General features: G+C 38.3%; 1 protein-coding gene across 4 annotated transcripts in view; it reads left to right on the forward strand.

Moving 5' to 3' along the window:
- The first annotated feature begins 2,789 nt into the window (after positions 1-2,789).
- A1CF (APOBEC1 complementation factor) overlaps positions 2,790-22,870 on the forward strand; it is a 51,126-nt gene continuing 31,045 nt past the window's right edge. For 3 of the 4 annotated variants that reach the window (XM_048858754.2, XM_075130918.1, XM_075130919.1), the window contains exons 1-5: positions 2,802-2,865; positions 14,303-14,446; positions 18,062-18,196; positions 19,843-19,973; positions 21,145-21,383. In XM_048858754.2, the coding sequence (XP_048714711.1) occupies positions 14,348-14,446; positions 18,062-18,196; positions 19,843-19,973; positions 21,145-21,383 (604 nt within the window). In that variant the 5' untranslated portion in view covers positions 2,802-2,865; positions 14,303-14,347. Of the gene's footprint in view, positions 2,866-9,898; positions 9,994-14,302; positions 14,447-18,061; positions 18,197-19,842; positions 19,974-21,144; positions 21,384-22,870 lie in introns of all 4 variants that reach the window. The other variant, XM_048858753.2, reaches the window with a different exon arrangement.

The raw sequence follows: 22,870 nt of genomic DNA on the forward strand, positions 1-22,870 counted from the left end.
CTCCCCAAAGTCCAGAACGCTTATTAGGGCCCAAACCTGCTACCATTTGTATCAACTGGAATGTTACTACCCTGAGCAGTCTCACTGATGCAAGGCAAAATTCTGACAGCAGTAAACATGTACAGGATTAGATCTTTAGCGTTATATATTTAAACTTTAATGAACATGGCGACCCACATTAGAGCACACTCTGTCAAGTCATTCAAATATATTAATTTCATTATTAAATAGTGCTGAAGAGATTTGAAATTGAAATAAAATATTTTCCATTATACAGGAACTTCATTCTTAATTTCAGGGAATCTAAGGGAAATTTTCCTTTACTTACTAATTCTTACTTTGAGATCTTTTATGCCAGTCTAGATGCCTGACATTAGATGGAAACAGTACCTGGAAACTTTTCTGTTGGACTTCACTATCAATCTCTTTCCACTCGCCTCCATCTCTGGCAAATTCATTCAAAAGCAGTGTGATGATTTTCCACTCTCCCAGAAATATTTACAATCTGCTCAACTGATCCAATGTACAGCCTGTTCCAGCTATGTGAAGAACAGATACAGATGGTTAGGTTTTGTCTATACCAGTGGTTTTCAACATTTTTTCATTTGTGAATTTTGAATGGATGTGCAGACCCCTTTGGAAATCTTAGACATAGTCCATGGACCACAAGTTAAAAAGCACTGGTCTATACCATGAGCAATTTGCTATCTTGGGCTATATTATTGTTGTCACCAGATTGCACTGTTATATATAGTCTTACAGGTTTTTTTAAGCAGGAGAGCAAGTTTTTAGAAAATTGTAGGATGTTGCTTTTCTTACCGAGTTTCTTGGGGAAGCGTAGGTGCCAAGCAGCAAAGGAAGTTGTGCTCTTCCTTAATCTAACTAGAGTTAACTTTTAGGGTAGAGTTGCTCTTTTGGAACCAGGTGTTTGGATTTGAGCTGGGACCCCTGAAAGAGGGAATTTCCTGCATGCTGTTTGCAACTACCTCTGGTCCAGGACCTCTTAAATAGGACAAGTTGCATAAAGAATATATCCAGACTCTGCATCACTAATTTCTCCTCCATTAGGAAGTCATCATGAAAGTCTCCAAAATATGCTATTTCTCAAAGGGGCAATGTTTTTTTTCTTGCTGGTTTATATATGTGATGGTGTTTGCATTGTCTAACTATTCTCACTGACTTCATAGTGTGGAAGAATAAGTGACCACTTTCATCTAGAAGTGGTTGATCAATCACTTCCTGTTTTGTCTGTGACTCAGTATTCCTCCCATAGGGAGGATTTCATGGGGGCAGGTTGGTGGTGAGGCAAGAAGGGGGATGCTCATGGGAATTTCTAACTAGTTTTCATCTTTCTACTTTTATCAGAGGAAGTGTGGCAGACTGGGATACGGCTACTCATTTCTGGAAATCCTTGGAGAATGGCGTGCCACAAGTACTCCTTTTCTTTTTCCTACAAGAGGAAATCTTAAAAACAACTATTTAAAAATGCAGGCAATAAAACATTTCAAAACTATAGTCCCTGAAGTTCCCTCATCAGTGGATATTTTGTCATTGTTCCCCTGGTCCTGCTCATCGCTGTGGATTCCCTAGAGGGTCCTTATTACCTAAATACTTCCCATTGTGACAAAAGTAATGCAAGATGTTTTGGAATAGGATAGGTACTCATATGAGGTTATAAGAAGAAGAGGATGGATTTGCTCCTGGAAGCAAAATTTTCTGATGGCATAGCAAGTTATAATTTGGGACTGAAGTGCACCAAATCCAAGAAGCAGCTGTGGCCTGTTTTTCTTACATTAAAGGAGCTTGTAACTGAAAAATTGTTTTAGTAGTTTTAAATTTGTGCAGGATTTGGGGTCTTTTTTTTAAAACCACCAGAACACAATGCAATTCCCACACCTAACAACCCCCTTATTTCTTGCTGGAAATATAGTCTTAAAAGGTTTAAATGTTGCATTTTAAAGGTATTGTGTATTTAGTTCATTTGCAACTGAGATTTTTCTTAGAGGAACAGGGGTGAAGAGAAATCATCTTTCAGCACCTACCAATGAAATTTTTGTATGTAAACTGAACTGTTAGAGCACTACTTGGGATTTTCAAAATGTGTTTCCATACATATTGGCTGTATGTTCATAAGTGTTATTCTGTGAAAGACATAATTAGCCTTGAGATTTCTTTGCAATGGGCAATGCGTTTTTGTCCTATTTCCCACTGTAGCTATTATTCTGTTTATTTGGAGAACAAATAAGGTTATGTGATGCTCATCAATTTTCTAAGTTGTAAGACCCTATTCAGTTTATGGACTGAAAGCTTGTGTTATGTAATATGGACAAAGTTCTTACCTGACTTAAATATTGTACTTATAGCTAAATACCTGAACAAAAGTAGTATGTAAGACAGGGTAGGTACTGTATAGATGAGATAGGACACCCATATCTTCCCTCAAGAGCTACATTAGAACCCTGTTAAGAGAACAAAGTTAAAGAATCTGATCTTTAAAGTGAGGATGTGTGAACCAGGAAATTAGATTAAAAACTAAACGTAATCAATTTCAAAATGGTATTGCATTCCCAGCTTATATACTTCTATTCGAGTTAAATTCTGACTTAGTCTTTTGAATTTTGTAAACAAATGCAGTTCATGTAGATATTGTCTGAGCTGCAGTGACCCAATTAGCTGGTCAAAGGGCTGCATGGAACTGAGAGATAGGGTGAGTTAAAGTTTAACCTGCAGGGACTGTAAACCAAGCTGAGGCTGCTGAACCTTTGGAGTTTGATATGATGATTAGAGAATAACCAGAGTGACACGTCGCAAATTCCCCATAATCAAGGCGAACTTTTCCGGGTGGTGATCTCTGAAATTGCTCAGGTACAGTCCATGTTGTTTGGTTTTTCCATCTTAAGTCTCTAAAAAGAGGGAATATTGTTATCTAGCTAAAAGCAGCTTTCATCGCTATCTGCTTTACTAGGATTTGTAAGGAGTGTTTTAATTACAGCTTGCTTGCTTTCTACAAAGGAGCCACTGGAAAATTTTAATGCACATGTTAGAGAATATAGGAAGGACCCGCATTCACACTTTTCATGTGTTCTGCTTATTTCTTGCGTTAATTTCTCTAACTCAGAAGCAATGAGGAGGTGAGCACTCTTGAAAGCTTACCACCACTGAACATCACAGGCTGTGCTAGATTGCTCATTGTTGTGTCAGACAGAAAAGTGCTGAAGCAGGCATAGTAGTGACAACAGCTAGAGACGGCACTTCTTGCTCTTGATCAGATTTCACATCAGCTTACAGTCTTTATGCCCCAGGCTCTTTAGCTAGTGCCTCCCCCGCCAAAAGCTTTTGCAAGCCTCAGAAAGCAATTGGGGCATTCAAAGAACTCCACCTGCCCAACGTTGCCATCATTTTTTTATGGATAGTGAAAAGGTGAAGGAAAGAGAAGGGGGATTTTACCCAAGATAATTCACTTTTGAGTTGTTAAATCACAACTTTCCATTGCTAATCATCAGGATATTGGATCATTTCACCAACAAGCTGGGTATATTTCCCAAGATCTATTTTTACAATATTTCTTCATCCTTTTATAAAATGTTATTCTCCATTTTGTAGGCACATCACTGCTCCAAAATACCTGAGTTCATATACACAACTTCATCAAAACAGGGAAAAAAAAGTATAATGTTTAATATATTAAGCTTCTCAAATAGTTTCTCCTTCCCCACTCCCGCAAGATATATATATAAGGCTTCAAAGATCACACATGTGGGTGTGAGGTTGACTTCTTTATTAAACGAATCAAAAGTCTTAGATTTTTTTGATGTTTAAAATAAAAGGGGGAGTAGATTCAGTAACAAACGTCATCTTTAGAGGGAGTTTTTTGGCATGTTTATGGTTTTCTGTAATAGAGTTGTGTTGATTGTTTCTTTCACGTTCAAAAGCCCCAAACAATTGGTAATGAACAAATATTTAATTATGTGGTCTAAGATCTTTTTAAACTATTTGCATAAGCCATTTTTCAAGAGTAAATAAGATATGTAAATGGAGTGTGCACAAGCTTTTAGTTTATATTAATATTAATCTTGTAAAGAACCTGTGGACTGTAATCACTACCCATCACATCTGTGGCTTTTTTGAATAGCCTAAATGTAGGTTAGCTTTCAGAGTTCCCATTTTGCTACCCCTATTGGCACTGAGTAGTAATAATTTTCATTATGACCACGTGAAGATAGATACTATATGTAAGGGTGTCAGAATTGAGCTCTGCGGTTGTACTGCTAATACAGGACCCGATTCTGCAAACGCAACCAACCAAAGTGCTTAATACCCTAAGTGTTTCTGGGGTAAAAGCCTGGGGGAAAGCAAAACATTTCTTCTCTTTGGATTAATTGGAAAAAATAGTTTAAGAAAGAATACTTTGTTAATTAAGAATCTTAGTTGAGGACTTAAAAGGGGGTGAAGAGTATCCTTAAAATTCCAGTTAAGAACTGAATGGTTTCTCAAGTAAATATGCATTTTTAGTTAGTGAATTCAGTAGCTGTTTTCAAAGAACGCTACTCTTCACAAGCAGTGGTATTGCTGTGAGTATGACAGCAAAATGGCCTTCATTAGATGTGTCTTTGAATGACTCAATATGTTCAAACAAGACACTATATTGATCTACACAGGATAAACACCATTTTGTTATCTTATTCATGGAAACAGTAACTAGGTTTCTCTAAAGAGCATTGCTAACATGAAAGACCTGAATGCAAAGAGTAGTATATTGGAAATGGAAATTTCCATCTGAGTAAGAAATTATTTCAAGGTATCAGCTGCTTTATGGTAGACTGATCTTTGTACAATGCATATTGAAGTGTCATAAGTACATAATTTGGGCACTGAGAACCTCTCTATCCAAAGCACATTCAATATTGTGAATTTATCCTTTCTCCCTGTTCAGTGCCACAGAGAACAGCCACATGACAAACTAATTGATTGATGCTGAGCAGTTGCACAGTAGTGGAGCCAGGTTTTGTAACTAAGAGGAGTTGGGGGAGGGGAGGAGGTAGGCTGAATAGTTGAAAAATGTGTTTGAAAAAGTACTATGCATATACCTAAAGGGCTCAGGGTGGGGGAAGGGAGACCATCCCCTTTGCCCCCCTGTTGGTTCTGCCACTGCAGCAGCTACTCCCACTGACTTGCATATGTTCAGCTCCTCTCAGGACTTGGCTCAAGATAATTTGATTTTTGAAATAGCAACATTTATGTAGTGCCTTTCATCCTGAAAGATCACAAAGTATTTTACCCAAACTCTGCCTCTCTCACTCTCAAGATTCATCACTTCACATACCAAACTGCACTTATTTCTTTAGTAAAAAGAGCTACGCAACGTTTTAGGAAAGGAAGTAGAGAGTACTGCACCAATTGAAGTTGCAAGGGGATTTCAGTAGGCAGAACACAACTATTCATATTAGAATTCGGGGGGGTGAACAATCCCAGTCTAATAAGAAGATACCTCTGAAGACCATGAGTGATCAGAACCTCATTGTCACACTTAATCTGACAAATAGCTCTCATATTTTATATCACCACACCTATTCTCTCACTTTAAAATGAAGCATAATGTTCAGCAGAGCTTCCCCAAACCATCATCACACAGAAATTATACTCAAGGAGCAAGTGTTCCTGAATGCTTATTGCCTCAGGAAAACACAGTAGATGAAAGATTCATAGTTCATACACAGATACTATAGACGAGTAGAGTAAAATGACATAAGCAAAATAATACTATAATAAACTTGGATTTTTCTTATGTTGGGGATTTATTATGCCTATGTTCACATTTTCTTTTCAAAGTATTTTAACATAGAAAGGTGAAAGAAAATCATTTAGAAAAGAAAAAATATTAGAGCACTTGCCAAATGGGTGTAAGGGGTGGAATCAATCCGATATTCCTGGTTCTCAGCCAGTGATAACTTGGCAGTATATTTTCAACAGTGTGATGTCACAGATTTAACTACTTGAGTGATCACTGCTCATTAAGATGTATTTATAAACATACCCATTGATTTAAATGCAGTCATTAACAACTTTTTAATGATGAGTACTGAAATTGGTTTTCCCCTGTTGCAATGTCCATTTCTTAACTGATTATTGGCTTCAGCAAGAAACAACAGAGAAAGTAATAATTATCCCCTCAACTTCTATGGCAGCAATTCTCCTTGCTGGTGTCATGTTACTCAAGGCTAGAGTGGGAAGGCTGTATTCCTAGTAGTGTAGAATATGATAATATTGCACTGTTGTAGCACCAGATACTAATCCTGGGTCATTGTAGGTCCAAATGCTTGTGGGAACATATTTTTATTTAATTTATAAATGCATTTAGTGGGAGTTATGGCTTGGAAAATGTCCCCAATATACATGAAATAGCAAGAGCTAGAGCAAGGTTTAGGGGAGGATGATTCACCCTTCACATAGCAGCTTGTAGAAGCACAAAGCAGAATATAGGTCGGAAGGGATGAATTAGGGTTGCCAACCCTCCAGGATTGTCCAGCAGGTTCCAGGAATAAAAGATTAATCTTTACTTAAAGATTAAATCATGTGATGAAACCTCCAGGAATATGTCCAACCAAAACTGGCAATCCTAGGATGAATACTCCCTTGTGTATGAGTGGACTCCTATGGTCTTTTGCACTGTTCAAAAGCTGGTATTAGTCTACTAAAAAACAGAAGCATCCATGAAGATATTGCAAATGAAAATCTGGTCCAGACATGCCAAGGTTTCCCTTCCCTCCGCCCCTCCGTTTCCTTCTAAGTAATTGTAATAATTGTGAAAGGGCCCAGATTTCGTGTAGCCTAAGTCATAAAACAATCTTCAGATGCTAAAGAACTCGCTACTATGGGGCTTTGAACCAGTAACTTCAAAGGTGAAAAAGCTATACAAGGAATTGACAATCTGCTGCTCCTCTTAGCCGCTTCTACTTTCTGAATTTTTAACCCTTCATTCAGCAGTCAAGTAATGTTTTCTGGTACATTACAAAACTGAATTACAAATCAATTTTCAAAAAAAGTGTATGTGAATTTAATTGGTTAAAAGTTAATCCACTATCAGCACACAGATGGATAGTTTCTACCTATTGAAAGACACTATTTTTTAAAAAAAATCTTAACAGCAGCAACATACCAAATCTCTGGAACAATCAGAGTTTAAGAGGGTAACAGCATAACTCAGAGGTACCTACGTCCTACTTTGTTTGCCATCCATTTTTGAAGGATTTTTATGGCTGTCAGTGAAAACGTTATGCTGTGTGTTAAGTTCAGAGATCATTATTTCTGCTTACCCCTCAGAAAGACTTTTAGGAAATGTTTTTGGAACATGATAGGCAAGGATTTCCCCACAGGCTCCTTTAGAAAATAAATTAAAAATAGTCAACACCAGATTCCAGTGATTAATACCTTGTGTTATCCTGAAAGTACCTCACCTGTTAGTTCAAATAGCTTGCTGAAAGTAGGTTTTTCACTGGAGTTCATGAACAGGCTACTGACATACTGTGGTCTAAACAAATTGATCCAATCCAAGGATTTAAAAGAATAAAATCAATAAAAATAAGGGTAATTGTGATTTCACATATAATGAAAGCCATTTATTTCTTGCTAGTATACCACAGTGCAAAAGCTGCTGCCAGCATTGCACATACCTCTCAAATCTGAAGCAGGACTGAGTGTGTTGGATGGTGGTTATATGTTACAGTATATACCTATTATAAATTCTCCAATAGTCTTCAACATATCAGATCAGTATAAATACATATCCATTACATTTTAAGAACAGTCTGAAATTCATTGCTCTGCAGACTGCCAGCATAATGCCCGTGCATTGCGTAAGTCACCAAAACACACAGTAATCTCTGCAGGAGTGTGACAATACCAAACAGTCATAAATCCACTGTGCATACTCTGTGCATTTTTTTACCAGGTAACATACAGTCAGAGTAAGGTCTTCCCACCAGACAAATGTTTCCAAAGAGAGGCTGAAATGACTGGACTTTAGTAAATCATTTACTTTCTGCTGCTGTAGTCACCAAAAAGCAAGTTACAACTCCAGCTGGGTTGCTTTTGCTACCTTAGGAGAAATAGTAAATTTCAGTATTGGGTATCTTTGAGATCAGTTACTTTACAATTTTAATTGTAAATATAATTTTTAAATTGATAAGGTATACATTAATGTTCTCAGAGTATAGCACAAAAGATCACAACCAAGAAGCAAATGTCATGAAAAATGTATCATCTTTTATAGGTAAGAAACAAGCTACTTCTTAAGTCCTCCACTGTAAGACAAATTTTCCAGACCTCAAATCATTCTCGTAGCTCTTTTCCGAAACCTTTCCAAGTTGTCAGCTTCTTTTCAGGGCATTGCACTGAAAGCGCACATTTAGTTGGTTATCTACCATGACTCCTACATGAAATCATCATGTTAACCATTTTGCAGTTATGAGAAAATGGTGAAGAGAGTTCATACAGTAAAGTACTTATAGCATTTTGGATAAACTTGGATTCAATGTATTATTAAATTCATGCCTGAGCAAAAGGCTAATACAGACCTCTGCAGCATTCAAGTGGGCAAATCTGAATTCATTCATGGGAACCTACATGGGGTTTCAGAAATGTACAGATCAGGAACTGGGGCTACTTCATACCACATTAACTGAAAAAAAGGCTGTTACAGTAGTCCTCTATCTAGGTCACTGCTGAGGACAGAGACAGCACGAAAGTAACAACCTGAAAAATTCAGCTGCTATGGAAACACACTTGTGCAAGTGACTCATTAGAATGCAATAATTCAGCTTGCCTCACTCACAGATTCCAGTAGGCCTACCAGTGTTAGTAAGGCAAATGGGGTTTGACCTGTGATCTTTCCATCTAGATAAATATATTTCCTAATAAGAAAAGGAGGACTTGTGGCACCAAAGAGACTAACAAATTTATTTGTTAGTCTCTAAGTTTCTACAAGTCCTCCTTTTCTTTTTGCAGATACAGACTAACAGGGCTGCTACTCTGAAACCTGTCATATTTCCTAATGTAGGCCCTGATACACAGCATAAAAAAATATGACTCAGATACTGACCCATAGCAGAGGAGCACATAGTGCAGTTTGTGCACCGCGGTAGCCTTCGTTACACCTTCTGCTTGCTAATGGTCTCAAGAGGACCAATGTCCAATTAGAATCATCTGGGCATAAGAAATCCCTAGCCATATCCTTTACCCTGTCAGCAGGGATTGAGAGTAGGAAAGAATCTACTATATAACCTCTTTGCCACTTGCTGATTCCCCTACACAAATTTAAAAAAATCCTTCCTTAGATATCACTTGATTTATATGACAGCCTTTACAATAGTTTAGGGCAAAAATACTGAGCTATTTACCTCAGTGGACAGTAGAGGCCTGATCCTGGGAGGCGTATCAATAGCATTTGATATTACAGCTAATGGGGTTTTGCTGTGTGATCACAGTTGGGTATGGGTGGGAATGTTGCTCAATTGATTTTGGTCATACCCCATAATCTTCGACTGTGGAATTCTTCTTGGGCCATGTGGTTTCATCCCTGTTCCTCTTCAGTTTTTATATATTCCTTAATGGAAAAATTTGGGTTTAGGGCATTGCTGTTATACTAATCATAGAAATATAGGACTGGAAAGGGACCTCGAGAAGTCGTCTAGTCCAGTCCCCTGCATGCATGGCAGGACTAAGTGTTATCTAATGGTACCTGCCTCCAGATTTTGAGCGGGACATTAGCTGTTATGACACCTGCATCATAGAAATCCATGATTTGATGGCTCAATTAGTTGTGTATGAATACCAACAAGATCAAAATTAGCTTGGTTGGACTGGGAAAGAACTGTAATGTGAGTATTGTTTCCCTTGCCAGCATTGCCTTTGAGAAATTATTTGTGTAGCCTGGACATAACTTCTGACCAGCAGCTGATGCAAGGCCATCTGATTTCAGGCATGACTAAGGCTCAGGTACATTTTTCGATACTTTGAAAATCAAACATTGTCCCTAGTTAGTGGAATCTGACTTAAAGTCTTTTAGCTAACATTAGAGTTTGTTTTGCAGCTTTGTTTTCTGTGCTATGCTAGTAAAATCTGTTTATTTACCATAAATGGAATTCAACCCAAACGAAGTTGAAACCAGTCACTCATGAGGCACCTCAGACATGAGCTGAAGTCAGACCAAGCTTATCAGAAGTGATTAAGAGTTGAAGAGCTGGTTCAGAGCAAAAGGGAGTTATGATTCCCATCTCCAAACCGCATCTGAAATGTGGTTATGGGAAGATCCCTGACTTGGGGGGAGGTGGGTCAGAGATTGTTATGGTAATGCCTAGATAAGTTCTACTATTTCCCTGAATAGTTAGCAACTATAAAATAACTTTTAATGTACAGAATATATATAGGATATCCCAGTATATCATTGGCAAGGACCAGTCCCGTAAGGTGGTGCATATTTTCAACAGGAGTTGAAGGTCCTCAGAGTTTCAGGACATGAGGCCTTTAGCAGCTCATAGGTGTGTGGGTGTTTTCTAACAATACCACTTATTGCCTTGTGAAAACAAAATGCAATAGTAAAACCACAGGAAGTGACAGGAGTACTCAACAGCAGTATCTGATTTTTTTAAATTGTATTCCTTTAAGTGGTCATTGATTAGCTGTTGACTTTTGAAACAAGAGAATATTACACACAACAGTTAGGTTCTTCATTTTTAGAAAAAAATCGTCAGAGCATCTCATTTATTTCTCCTTTTCATCTTTATCAATCAAAAAACTTCTATTCTTGTGACAGGTCTGAACCACATATTGGTAAGTAAGGACAGGAATTTAAAGAGGCTTTGAGAGCTGGAGTTCTTGCATTACAAATTATATTTTATATGTGCTGTGGAGATATCCATAGAAGTAACATTTCTGATGAGTTCTATGATGGTTTTGCCATTGACTTCAGTAGAAACAGGATCAGGGCTTAGAGCAGTATAATAAAGTTGTAAAGTCAGGTCATGCATGGGTCATACTGGCAACTAATGAGTAGACTTTGGGCCTCAGCTTTGAAATATATTACACATTTCCTTGTAGTTTTCACAAAAATATTTCATAGCAAGTTAATTGCAATTCAGATAACTATTTTTAAAAAATCAAAGCAATAAACATATACCAGCTTCTATAACAATAATATGTGCCTATAAAACAAGCAATAATTAGGCTTTAGCTGATTTAAAAGAAGACATTCGCTCTGTAATTAGAGGTGGAAAAGACCTATTATATTGTCTAGTCCATCGCCCACCCAGTGCACATGAGTGGTAATTAAGACATTACAAGGAGTGAAAGACAAAAATGCAAAGAATCAGAATAGATATCCCAAGTGGCCCAACCCTATGTGATAAATAGTTCAAGTGTACAACATTACAGGGACTATCATCATTAAGTTGTATTGTAGATAATGAAAACTGTAAATAAATCTAACAACAGACCAAGAGCTACAAAACAATAAGATATGAAAATAAAGCCAACTGTACTGAATGTCAATGAAGATTTTGGAGCCAGGTAGTTTTTATGCCTTTTATCAAAACCTTAAAGAAGAGGAGTCCATTTACCTATACAATGAACACATAACAAAAACTGATCATGAGTTCTTTAGACCTCAGTTCAGTACAATTATGTGACCCAATTTCTGCTCAAAAATCCTCTAGGCCAAAATCTGCCTTTCATTCAATTATTCCAATAGAAATGTCACACATGCATTTGATAGCACAATTTGGCCAATAAACTTAAGAAGAGACACCTCAGAGTGATACAGTCACTGTACATTATGTAATTTCCTTTAGCTTCACAGTTAGAGAGTTAAGTAAAACTGAAAACAGCTCATTAATGTAACAACGTTCTGAGGCAGCTATCACTGGTTCCACTTTAAATCACAAGGACAATTTTAAACACATTAAAATTAAAGTCCATCCTAAAATCTTTACAGATCAACTCAACATGGCAGGAAAAAGGGGGAACAGAAATTATAAATACAAAATGATCAAACTAAAGAGTGAGTGAAGAGAAATACCACTTTTGGAATAAAAAAAGATTACTTTTAGTCAAATAGCGATATACATATATACATAGCCATAGTGACTACATTTTGCATGACATTAAGTTTCTCACTGAAGGACACACCCCTAAGGAAATAGCTAGCATGCTGCTAGGCAAAGGTCAAGTTACAGGATTGAGGCCTAAATTGGTATGTAAGGTCACATGCATGCATTTGACTTTATGCACTAAGAGATATCCCCTTGATTTCAGATCAAGCACATTCACTTGTCTTTGCATCTCCAGGCTCTCATCCTGTAATGGTGGGACCCTTATATTGCAGGTTGAATCCACGTACAGATATTTATCAAGCAGCAGCTCAAGGAAGAGATGTCAGCTGTAACCATTTACATCTCAAGTGGCTTTAAAAAAAAATTGAGAACTAGCTTAGAAGAAATACAATACTTCATAGTCCTTCGCTGTAAAGTGTGACACATAAGGCTCGTATTTTTAGGGTAACAAACTAGAGAGAACACATGCCATTGCACAGTGACTGGGACAACTGCAATGGCAAAGCACCAAGGCACTAATTCAGTCCTAGCATTACTGAATTTTTAATTCTCCCCTGCTGCTCTCTCTGAGGTCTGCTGTAGTCCCAGTCACCAACAAGTAGCCTAGCAGCATGCTAGCCGTTTCCTGGTTCAAAAATGTGGTCCTTCTCAATGAACTCCAAAACAATACACATTACAGCAAGTGCAAATTAAATAATTTTGGCATTAGAGAGAAAATTAATGGATAAAGGTTTATTTTTACGTATATAACACAATTTATTCTGCGTTATTTGTTTTTAGCCCTACAAAAAGACTTCCTTTTTCTCTACCCCCCTCCCGCTGGGCTAATTTGGTGCATAAGACATGCATATAATGAAATGCTTCGTACACAAACAATTCTGGTGTGCTGAGGGGAAGCACAGTAGAATTTTATGGGGCCCTCTAAAAATGGCATATTTCTAGCTATCATACAATTGTGCCTTTTACAATGTTTTGAGATTACATATTCTTAACTAAAATAAATTGACAAGGTGGTCTTTGCTTTTTGTTTTCTTCCTTCTTTCTATGGCAGGCAATATTCTTTTCTTCTCCCTTTTTCAATGCCTGTCTTTCCCCAGCCTGATTTCTCCTTTTCTTTCCCTTCCTCCATATTCTTTCATTCTGTTCCCTCCCTACCCCCTATGCTCATCACTCATATGGCCACTCAGGGGTAGTCACTGCACTCACTCACTCTCACAGGTGCCCCAATTTCTCATTCTAACACACTTACACAGGTTACCCAGTTTCACTCATTCTGGTGCTTCCTATCAGACAAATTTACTCACTTTAAAGCAACAGCAGGCTGGTTGGTCTCTGCTGCTTTTTCTGGTGTTTCTATTATATGGTATGCTGATGACAGCAGCAACTTGCAGCAGAATACGGGGCTTCTAAGAAAGAACAAGAGTTGGAGCAATGGGGCCCCCAAAATACCATACACAGTTTTTTAAAGACTAAAATTTGTATTCACCCTACCCCTTGCTTTCCTGAAAAGTGGGGTTAAAGCAATGATTTCAGCCCTGCCTTAAAAAAATATTAAGGAGTAAACAGATGATGTGTTATACAAAAGGAAGCTACTGTGTGACATTTTAGTGTTTATCTGATAGATTGAAAGTAATACTAGAAATTATTTTAAGTGTGCAGGGTTGGGATATTTTACACTCCATGTGCTGTATTAGCGTTGCAGTAAACAATCCTGTTTAGTTGTCTTTTTGGACTTTGGTTCTGCATATATGTATTTAGATACTTTGTTTTCCAAAGTTGTCACAAGGACCCTAATCCTACAAACATTTCAAAAAATGCTCAACTTTAATTATGTGATTTCGTGTCATTTAGTTCAATGGGATTATTCACATACATAAATCTAAGTGATTGCAGGATCAACATGATGTGTCGTGTCCCTACTCTGCTCAACTTTAATTATGTGATTTCGTGTCATTTAGTTCAATGGGATTATTCACATACATAAATCTAAGCGAATGCAGGATCAACATGTTGTCATGTCCCTACTCTGCATAAGGTAAAGGGGGAGGTCACTTTCCTTTTTGTCCTTTTGTTTTTCTGACAAAGTTATCTCAACTTACTTATTTAGGGAGAATGAATCATGTAAATATCCTCAGTAAAATGGACTTTCTCCTCCCAGAAAAATTAATTTACTTAATTTATCTTAAATTTGATTGCAGTGAGCACCCCTAATTAACCTGATTTTTTGCTGATAATCACTCACAATGGAATCAAATCAAAAATCGGGGGATGGTTTGACCGGCACACAGAAAGAAGCTGCTCTCCGTGCATTAATTCACCGCACAGGATATAGTTTGATCCAGGTAAGAACATGTGGTCACATGCTTGAGTGCTATTTTTTGCATAGCATCTAATTTTAGCTTTAATTAAGTAGTTGTGTCAAGGGCTTGAGTGGTAAATATTTAACAAGGAAACTTTCCTTCTTTGTTGGTTCTCTTCCCTTCTCTCTGTTGTGTATGTCTGAAAGATGCTTTATTTTAATAAGTAGGACTGAATTCTTACATTGATTTTTTTTTTACACTGTAACCAGTCATGATAAGCTAACCAAAAACCTAGAGCTGAATGTCTCTGAATCTCAGGGAAGTTTTGGATTGCAATCTGAACATCACAGCTGCACTTTATCTTTATAATATACCAAAGCAAACCCAATGTCCACGCTGTGGGGACTACAGTGGCGGAGCTGAGGTGTTGTAGCTATACTGGCTTAACCCTGTAGCCTACAGCAATTGAAGAGGTTATTCCATCATCATAGGAATACCCTTTCCTAAGCAATGGTAGTGAGTTCAACAGAAGCATGCTTCCATCAGCCTAGTTGCTTTTACACCGAGGGTTAGGTCGGCATAGCTACAGCACTCGGAAGTGTAGATTTTTCACAATCCCTGAGCCCTGTAGCTATGTCAACCTCACATTTAAGTGTAAACCAGGCCTGAATTAGATACCCTTTGTACTTTAAAAGTGTTTAGGCCCAGGGCTGAATTTGACATCCTGGGACCATTTTTAGTCTCTAAAGATTAAGTATTTAATTTATCTGACATAGGAGAGAGATTACTTATCAGCCTTAATAATCAGAGGTTTGTTTAAAGTCTGTTTGAGAAGGTCTCACAATGGGAGCCATCTTTGTTTATTTTTACTAAATTTGTAGCAGGCAGGGGAGCCCTTCAAAAGTCAAATTATCCATCTGTTTACTGAATTTTGGACTCATCCTCAAAACAAACATGGCCTCAACATATTTCATTTTCAAATGCAATAGAAAATTAGGCAATACTATGAAATAATCTGGTAAACTCTAAGGGACTATAATTGCAAATGGTAATGAGAGTGAGTTTTATGGAGTTTACTAAGGCTCAGATCCTGTCAGTTGTTTAGGGACAGAAGTATGAGAAGCAGCACAGTAGCCCAAAGAGGCAGTTTTGGACTAAAAGGAACTTGGAGCTACCAAAACAACAGGGCAGACAATTAAAATAACAAAAAACAGTGTGTTTATATAGCATATAAAGCTGAGTGCACACATTATAGGTAAGCAAGCATTTGGGTTTGTTGCATTTTAACATTGTTATCTACTATACGTTACACAAAGTGAGATAAAAATAACATTAGTCTGCTGTATTTATATTCTGCATTAGTTTCTTTATCCCAGTCTTCTTTTCTCTTTCTTACCTTCATCTGTAGTTTTCAATATTTGATTTACCTCCATTTTCAGTTACTTCATCTCTTCTTCCTTTGACACCTTTCTATTTCTCTTTGCTTCCCAGGTTCTTTGTCCCTCCCTGCCATTTTCAGAGTTTATCCTATTTCTCCTTTCACCCCATTCCTTTCCTCACATTCTCTGGTGTTTTATATCAAACTCATCACCACAGTACCCAAGTATCTGCTCTCTTAGCTTGCCCCTTATCCCACCCTCACTCTCCCCACTGCCCACTCACTCACCTGCAAAAAGGGAAGAGGATTTAAGAAAACAGTTCTTCCTCCTTCCACCAAATCTGTGGAGAGCTGAGAATTGGGTTGGAGTACTTTTTCCTTCTTTCAACCCGTGAGGTGAAGACCTTGCTGACTGAAATAGGGGTTTTTTTTTCCTCTGCTGAGTCATCCCATTCACTTACAAATACATTAACACAATGACCTAATTAAAATAAAAGGTTTTGTTTTTCCAGTCCTTTGTTTTGCAGTGGCATAGTAAATCTTCTCAAACCTTTCTTATCTGAATCTACTTTGGGTCAGGGTTTTTTTTTAATTCCTTTTACTTAGCCTCTCTTGAATGGATCCTGCAGGATCCATAAGCATGCATTACATAGTAATCACAATTAAGAATGTGACAAAACTGAAGAGATTTATCGCACCTTAGCTATACAAAATGAATCAATAGACGTTCATGCATCACTCAGCAGAATTACACCTTCAGGGAAATGGTGTTTAACGTTGCCAGCTTCAATGTTTTAAAATTTGATACTGCAGGAATTCACTCCTGAAAGTACTGTTATGACTCTCCCATTATGATGAAAATGTTTACAGTAAGAATGAAAATGGATAATTTACTACTACATCTGTCCAAGTGGTAATCCATAGACAATAGGCTGGAAGAGACTTCTTGGTCCCTTATCACTTATATTCCTAATTAGTTTCCCTTCAAGATCCTAATCAGTTTCACTTTGCTGTGCTCTCTTACTATGTAAGGAGCTTGAAACAGTTTCCCTGTTTATTAAATAGTTTATGGTTGGAATGACTTCGGAGGGCAAATAACTAGAGAATTAGGGCTTGTCTATACAGCAAGCCAGGGTGTGACTCTACAGTGGACCAGCTTGTCATGCAGTAACTCACTGTGTCGACACTGCTGTAACTTAGTAAATGTCCCACCCTCTCCTCTTTCCCATACCTCCTAGAAACATAATTCTTCCAAGAACAGACATGTAAGCTCATCTCTTTGTTCTGTGTAATAAGAAGCTCACCATTAACTACAAAAATCCAGTATACATGTAATAATTAATCAAATGTTTCCGAGCAGTAGGCGGATTGTTGAAAACTTGTACTTTTGTTGAATGTGTTACTAGGCTGGAACCAAAACTAACTGCTCAGTGCACATGTCATGTCGGGTTTAGAAAAGCCATTGGACATTGACTTTTGAAGCCAACTCAAACATTTGAGAAAATGTTGACCAAAATAACTGAAGTCAAGACACTCATCTCTCCAATATTCTAACATATGTTGTTTGTGACCCTCAGAGAAACTCTCTAGTCTACAGTACAAACTGGTCTTCTCTCAAGTACATCAGGAAACTGTCATTAGCCACTGTAGAAAGCACACAGGAGCTGATCTTGTTCTTGCTGATCTTGTTCTTCTTGAAGTTGATGGGAGATTTTTTTTATTGACTTCAGTGGAGCTGGATTATGACACCTGGTTGCTTTCTGAAGCTCATTAAACACTAGTAAATTATAAACTTTGACTCTGTAAAAGGAGATTGATGCTAGGCAGGCAACGTTTTAGCCTATGGCAGGCTGGCATCCTTGTCCAATACATCATGTTATATTAAACACTACAGCATCAGAAAGGTAGTATTTGACTAGGGTCTATCCACATAGTTCAACTTTAAGTAAACAAAGATAGGTAACATTTTAGCAAATACTGAGTGACTTCATTGGGCATTGGATCACGTCTTAATGAGGGAGAGTTGCACAGAGACATTGTTTCAGATGGCAAGAGCTGAAAAGAAGGATGTTATTGAATCAGAATTTTATGAAGGGTCAGAGAGGATGCCAGTGTTAGATGAGCAGAGAGGCCAAGTGAAGGGGGGGGGGGCGGGAATAGAAAGAAAGACACAGTTATGCAGATAAGTCCATGGAGAGTTACAGAAACAAATAAGGCAATTTTGAGATATTTCTGTTGATTCCATATATTTTAAACTATGTTTCTTTTCTTTGATGCAGGAAAATGGACAAAGAAAGTATGGAGGTCCACCGCCTGGTTGGGATGCCCCGCCACCAGAGAGGGGCTGTGAGATTTTCATTGGGAAATTACCCCGAGACCTTTTTGAAGATGAACTTATTCCATTATGTGAAAAAGTAATGTCTTACATTTAAGAGATTTTCCTCCTCTTGTACTATACACATGCTCCTGAAAAAACTGTATGCAGAAAGAAGGCTGCATTTTCAAAGGCCTGGTACATGAAATAACAAATGGAAAATTGAAATGCATATAATTCTAATACACAAACATTAGCGACTATTCTTTTGTGTGTGTACATTGCTCAGTGTATAACCCATAGTACTTCTGTGTTTGGTGAGGCTACTGTATAGTTTGCTCCTGTTACCTAAATCTGTTCTGAGTCTCACTTTCTATTACAGGACTAAGCTGTATTCTTATACTTGTCTGGAGCTACGGAAATGTGGGGGTATAGAGCAGAAGTGCTGAGCAGAGGTGCTCTGACGCATGCTATCTGCACAGGGCTGATACAAGCAGAATGCCTCCGGGAGCACTGGGCAGAGAAAGCGTGATATAGCATTCCTTCCACCTGATTTTGAAAGGAGCAGCATGCTCCTTCAATGACTCCTTCCAGATCCTAGCAGGTGTGTAGGGCCCTTAATGTGCCCCATCCTGTCTAACGTCCCCTACTGGACCATGAAACACCACAGGTTATAACCAGCCTTCACTGATATGCACATGCAGCCACTGTCATTGGATGTGTGAACTGGCATGCAGTCACTCACATATTTTTGCACACACAAGACGGGAGTAGTTTAAAAGCATGAAAGTAGTAGCAGCAACATGATCATTTGATTAACCTAAGTCACCACATAATTACATTATTGTAATGCTTCTGCCTCCCCCCCTTAATTTTTTTTAACTCTACTCTTTGTTGCATGAGTTCCAAAATTAGATTGTATGCTCCCTGAAGCAGGGACAACATAGGTGAAATCCTGGCTCCAATGAAGTCAGTGGTAAAACTTGCATTGACTTCAGTGGGGCCAGGATTTCACTCCATGTCTTATTTTTTGTAAAGTGCTTAGCATACCTCAGGTACTTGATAATAATGGTTATATCAAGACATGCACATACTGTGCCCTCCCTATCACTAACGGTAATCACATTCCCAAATAAGGAAACTCCCAAAAGTTTATCCTCATCCTCCTGCAGCACTTCTAAATAGTCTTCACCGCCATTCTTAATTCTACACGGAAAGAGAAAAATCCCACCAATGGTGGCACAAAAAAAAGTTTGATTAACTGAGGTGCACATACTGACTTTGAGAATGAGGCTGATGCTATGTGACTTTGGAGCCTCCAGTCCTTTTCTTTCCTAGCACAGACTGAAATTAAATATTTAAAAACAAAGAGCAAATCAGTGCAAGAAATCATTACTGTGACAACTGCACAGTACGGTTCCTGAGGCACACATTGGAACTCTGGTACTGTGTTATCAGATGGTGTGAATAGAGGTCATTTACCTTGCAGTGCTAACTCAGCCCTAACTGTCACTTAAACATATGTTGCCTTTATTTATTCTAACTTCATTCATGGGTCAGAAAACAGCTCTCAAGTAAAATAGGTTCTGGCTGATGGTCACATTGATGGAGATGTTCAAACAACTCTGAGGTGATATGCACACAAGACACAGTCAGGGAAATAACCAGCTTTGTGTAAATAGCTTCTGTGCTGTTGGTGAAAGTTTCCTTTCAGAATGGGTTATTGACTTTTCTTTTCATTTGCAGATTGGTAAAATCTATGAAATGAGAATGATGATGGACTTCAATGGAAACAATAGGGGATATGCCTTTGTAACATTCTCTAACAAACAGGAGGCTAAGAATGCAATCAAGCAACTTAATAATTATGAAATTAGGTAAGCATGACTGGTATGTTCATATAAAGTTGAAATCAAATGATGTATTAGTCTGTTTTATTATACATTATGTATTTTTCCTGCGACTTGAAAAATGAATGTACAATCAGTCAGTTTCCCATTGATGAAAATACACAAGTTTCCATTTTGATAAATCTGCATTTTCTAACAAAAATGTGTTTTATCAAAAAATTCTGGATCAGCTTTTCTGACAACCTTATTTTGGCTCCTGGGGAGGCAGGAGGAGCTGCTGACTAGCCCCTTCTGAGCTTTGTGAGGAGTTGTGAACTGGGCGGGGAGCCTTCTTAAGTTCACAGAGTATGAGTGGGGCATCATGCAAAGGCCCATGAGGGATTGGACTTTCTGATGTATTATTTAAGGCTGTCTAGGGATGGAATTTGGAAGCTGTCTAGGCAATGAAGAGCCTTTTAAGGCTTGTGGGGAAGGAAGCTGTAACTCCTCAAAAGCCCTCCAGAGGGGCTGGGGAACAAGAGGAGGTAAAATGGGAACGAATGAAGGAGCCTTCACTCTCTGGGACTCTCCACAGAGCACAGAGAGAAGCACGAAGCACCCAGAGAGAACAGGAATTAGCACTCCCTATGGCCTGAATCATGCAGGCTGGAGAACAGTGAGAAGTTGTTTCCCCAGACCCCCAGTTGTGCTGCCCCACAGGTTGACTATGATTTCCCAGTTAGCTGACGCTTTGGTGAACATGATTTGTCCTCGTCTACAGTGACTGTAAATCACGGTCAGCATCATATTAGCTAAACACAGTTCTTCACTGTTGTGTTCATCAATGGTAAAGTTCTGTGGTAAAGACAACCCTCAATGGCTAGTTGTGGAAATAAACACCTAGGAAGTTAAAGATTGAAATTTATTTCTCCCAAAGTCTCAAATTATTTCCAAGCAATATATTCTCAAAATACTGATAGCTGCCTGCAGCTCCAATTTCACCTTCAAGTTGTGGGTGTGTGAACATTCAAAATCAATTCTGAATATATTCCTTTTTGTCTGGCACAATTGCTTATTATGTATTGGATGGAGTACACTGCTCAAAAGGACTGGTCTGATGGATAAGTTTTAAACTATGGTTTTTGGGAAGATGAGGCTTGTGATTTCTCAAAGAAATGAGCCTGATTCATTACAAACTGGAACTGTTGTTTGTATGCAGGAATGGACGACTCCTAGGGGTTTGTGCCAGTGTAGACAACTGCCGTTTGTTTGTAGGAGGAATCCCAAAAAACAAGAAGAGAGAAGAAATTTTAGCAGAGATGAGGAAAGTCACAGATGGGGTCATTGATGTCATTGTGTATCCCAGTGCAGCAGACAAAACAAAAAACCGTGGCTTTGCTTTTGTGGAATATGAAAGTCATCGAGCAGCAGCAATGGCAAGAAGAAAACTGCTACCAGGTTTGTCTGCAGTGTTGGTCATGCAGCTTCCTTCGCTATGGCGCTTCACGAGGTCATTTAGCATTAAAGAAACCAACAGCAAACACTGACATTTTTCAGCTTTCCTATTGTCTGCCCTGGAGAGCTGCTGGAGAGGCAGAAAGCCTAGCTACTGAACTTCTTCACTTCTCCCCAGCTCCAGAGCCAGCGAGGCAAAGAGATGGGATGCTTAGCCTTTACTGCCCTGGAGTGGCACGAGGGACGGGGGCTGAGTCTCCCAGCTGGCTGACTATCCAGTCCCGGAACTTGGGGGAACACTGGGAGGCAGAGACAGGGAGCTCAGTCTTGGTAGTCCCCCCAGAAAGCTTTGTCAATTGGAAAGAGCCTTCCAAGGGGGCAGCTGGGAAGCCATCATTTTGATCAAGAGACTTTGGGGCAAAATTGAAATTTTCCCATGGAAAGTTTTGATTTGGGGAGAAGGGCATTTTCAATCGGAAAAATCATTCCAACAAAAATTTCCCAACCAGTTCTACTCTAATACAACGCCTAATGTGATCTTTGCCACCATCACATCACATAATACAAAGACACCCAACACATACACATGCATGTACTTTATTATATACATCAAAATCAGCTGCAAAAGACAATACTTTTGCAGTTAATACAGGTCAGATTAACCTCCATTTAGTGGAATTCAGTGGAATAAACGCTGCTAGGCCATTTTCTTAGTTCAAAGAGATTTGCTAGGCTCAATCTCTGTTGAAATTAGAAATAAATCTCTGATAAACTCCATTTATCATTTTTTGTACTGATGCAGTCTAATATATTTGAGATAGTATAGCTGCTACAGATTTTGCAAGGATATAAAGTTGCATTAAAGAAAAAAACATGTTTTCTTCCTAGGAGGGTGTGGGAGATGGCAAGATTGCTGAATGTGGGAATATTTATGGGCCCTAATCCAGAAGTTTGGGGACTCCCATTAACTACAGTGGGAATCAATGGTACTCAGAACCTTGCAGGATTTGGAGAATACAGTCTGAGGCACTTATTCAGGAAAGTGGTTATGAACATAGTTAGCTTTAGGAATGTGCTTAAGCATTTTCCTGAACAGGGATGTTTTACTAACTGGAGCCTAATGAAGAAATCTCTAATGAGGAATTGCATTTATGCCTAGACTTATATTACACAAGGATTATCTTTGAATAAGAATTTACTACATGCTACATTTGAAGACATGAGCAAAGTTTACTATTATTTAGCCATGAGATCTGATTAATTTTTAAGTAGGTTTGTACAGGTATTACCAAGTGGGTAATATGAATACAGTAGAGTTACATAGGTAGCTTATAATTGGCCTATAGAACCTCTAATACTTGTGATAATGATCAAGATGGAAAGAAACCAACTTGACTGTCAGTCCCCAAGATAAGTTTACACAACTGGCCTTTAAGAGATCCACTTCCATAATACACACATCATGTGAAAGTCACTATGCATTATTAATC

This window comes from Caretta caretta, chromosome 7 (assembly GCF_965140235.1).
Source record: "Caretta caretta isolate rCarCar2 chromosome 7, rCarCar1.hap1, whole genome shotgun sequence".
NCBI lineage: Eukaryota > Metazoa > Chordata > Testudines > Cheloniidae > Caretta > Caretta caretta.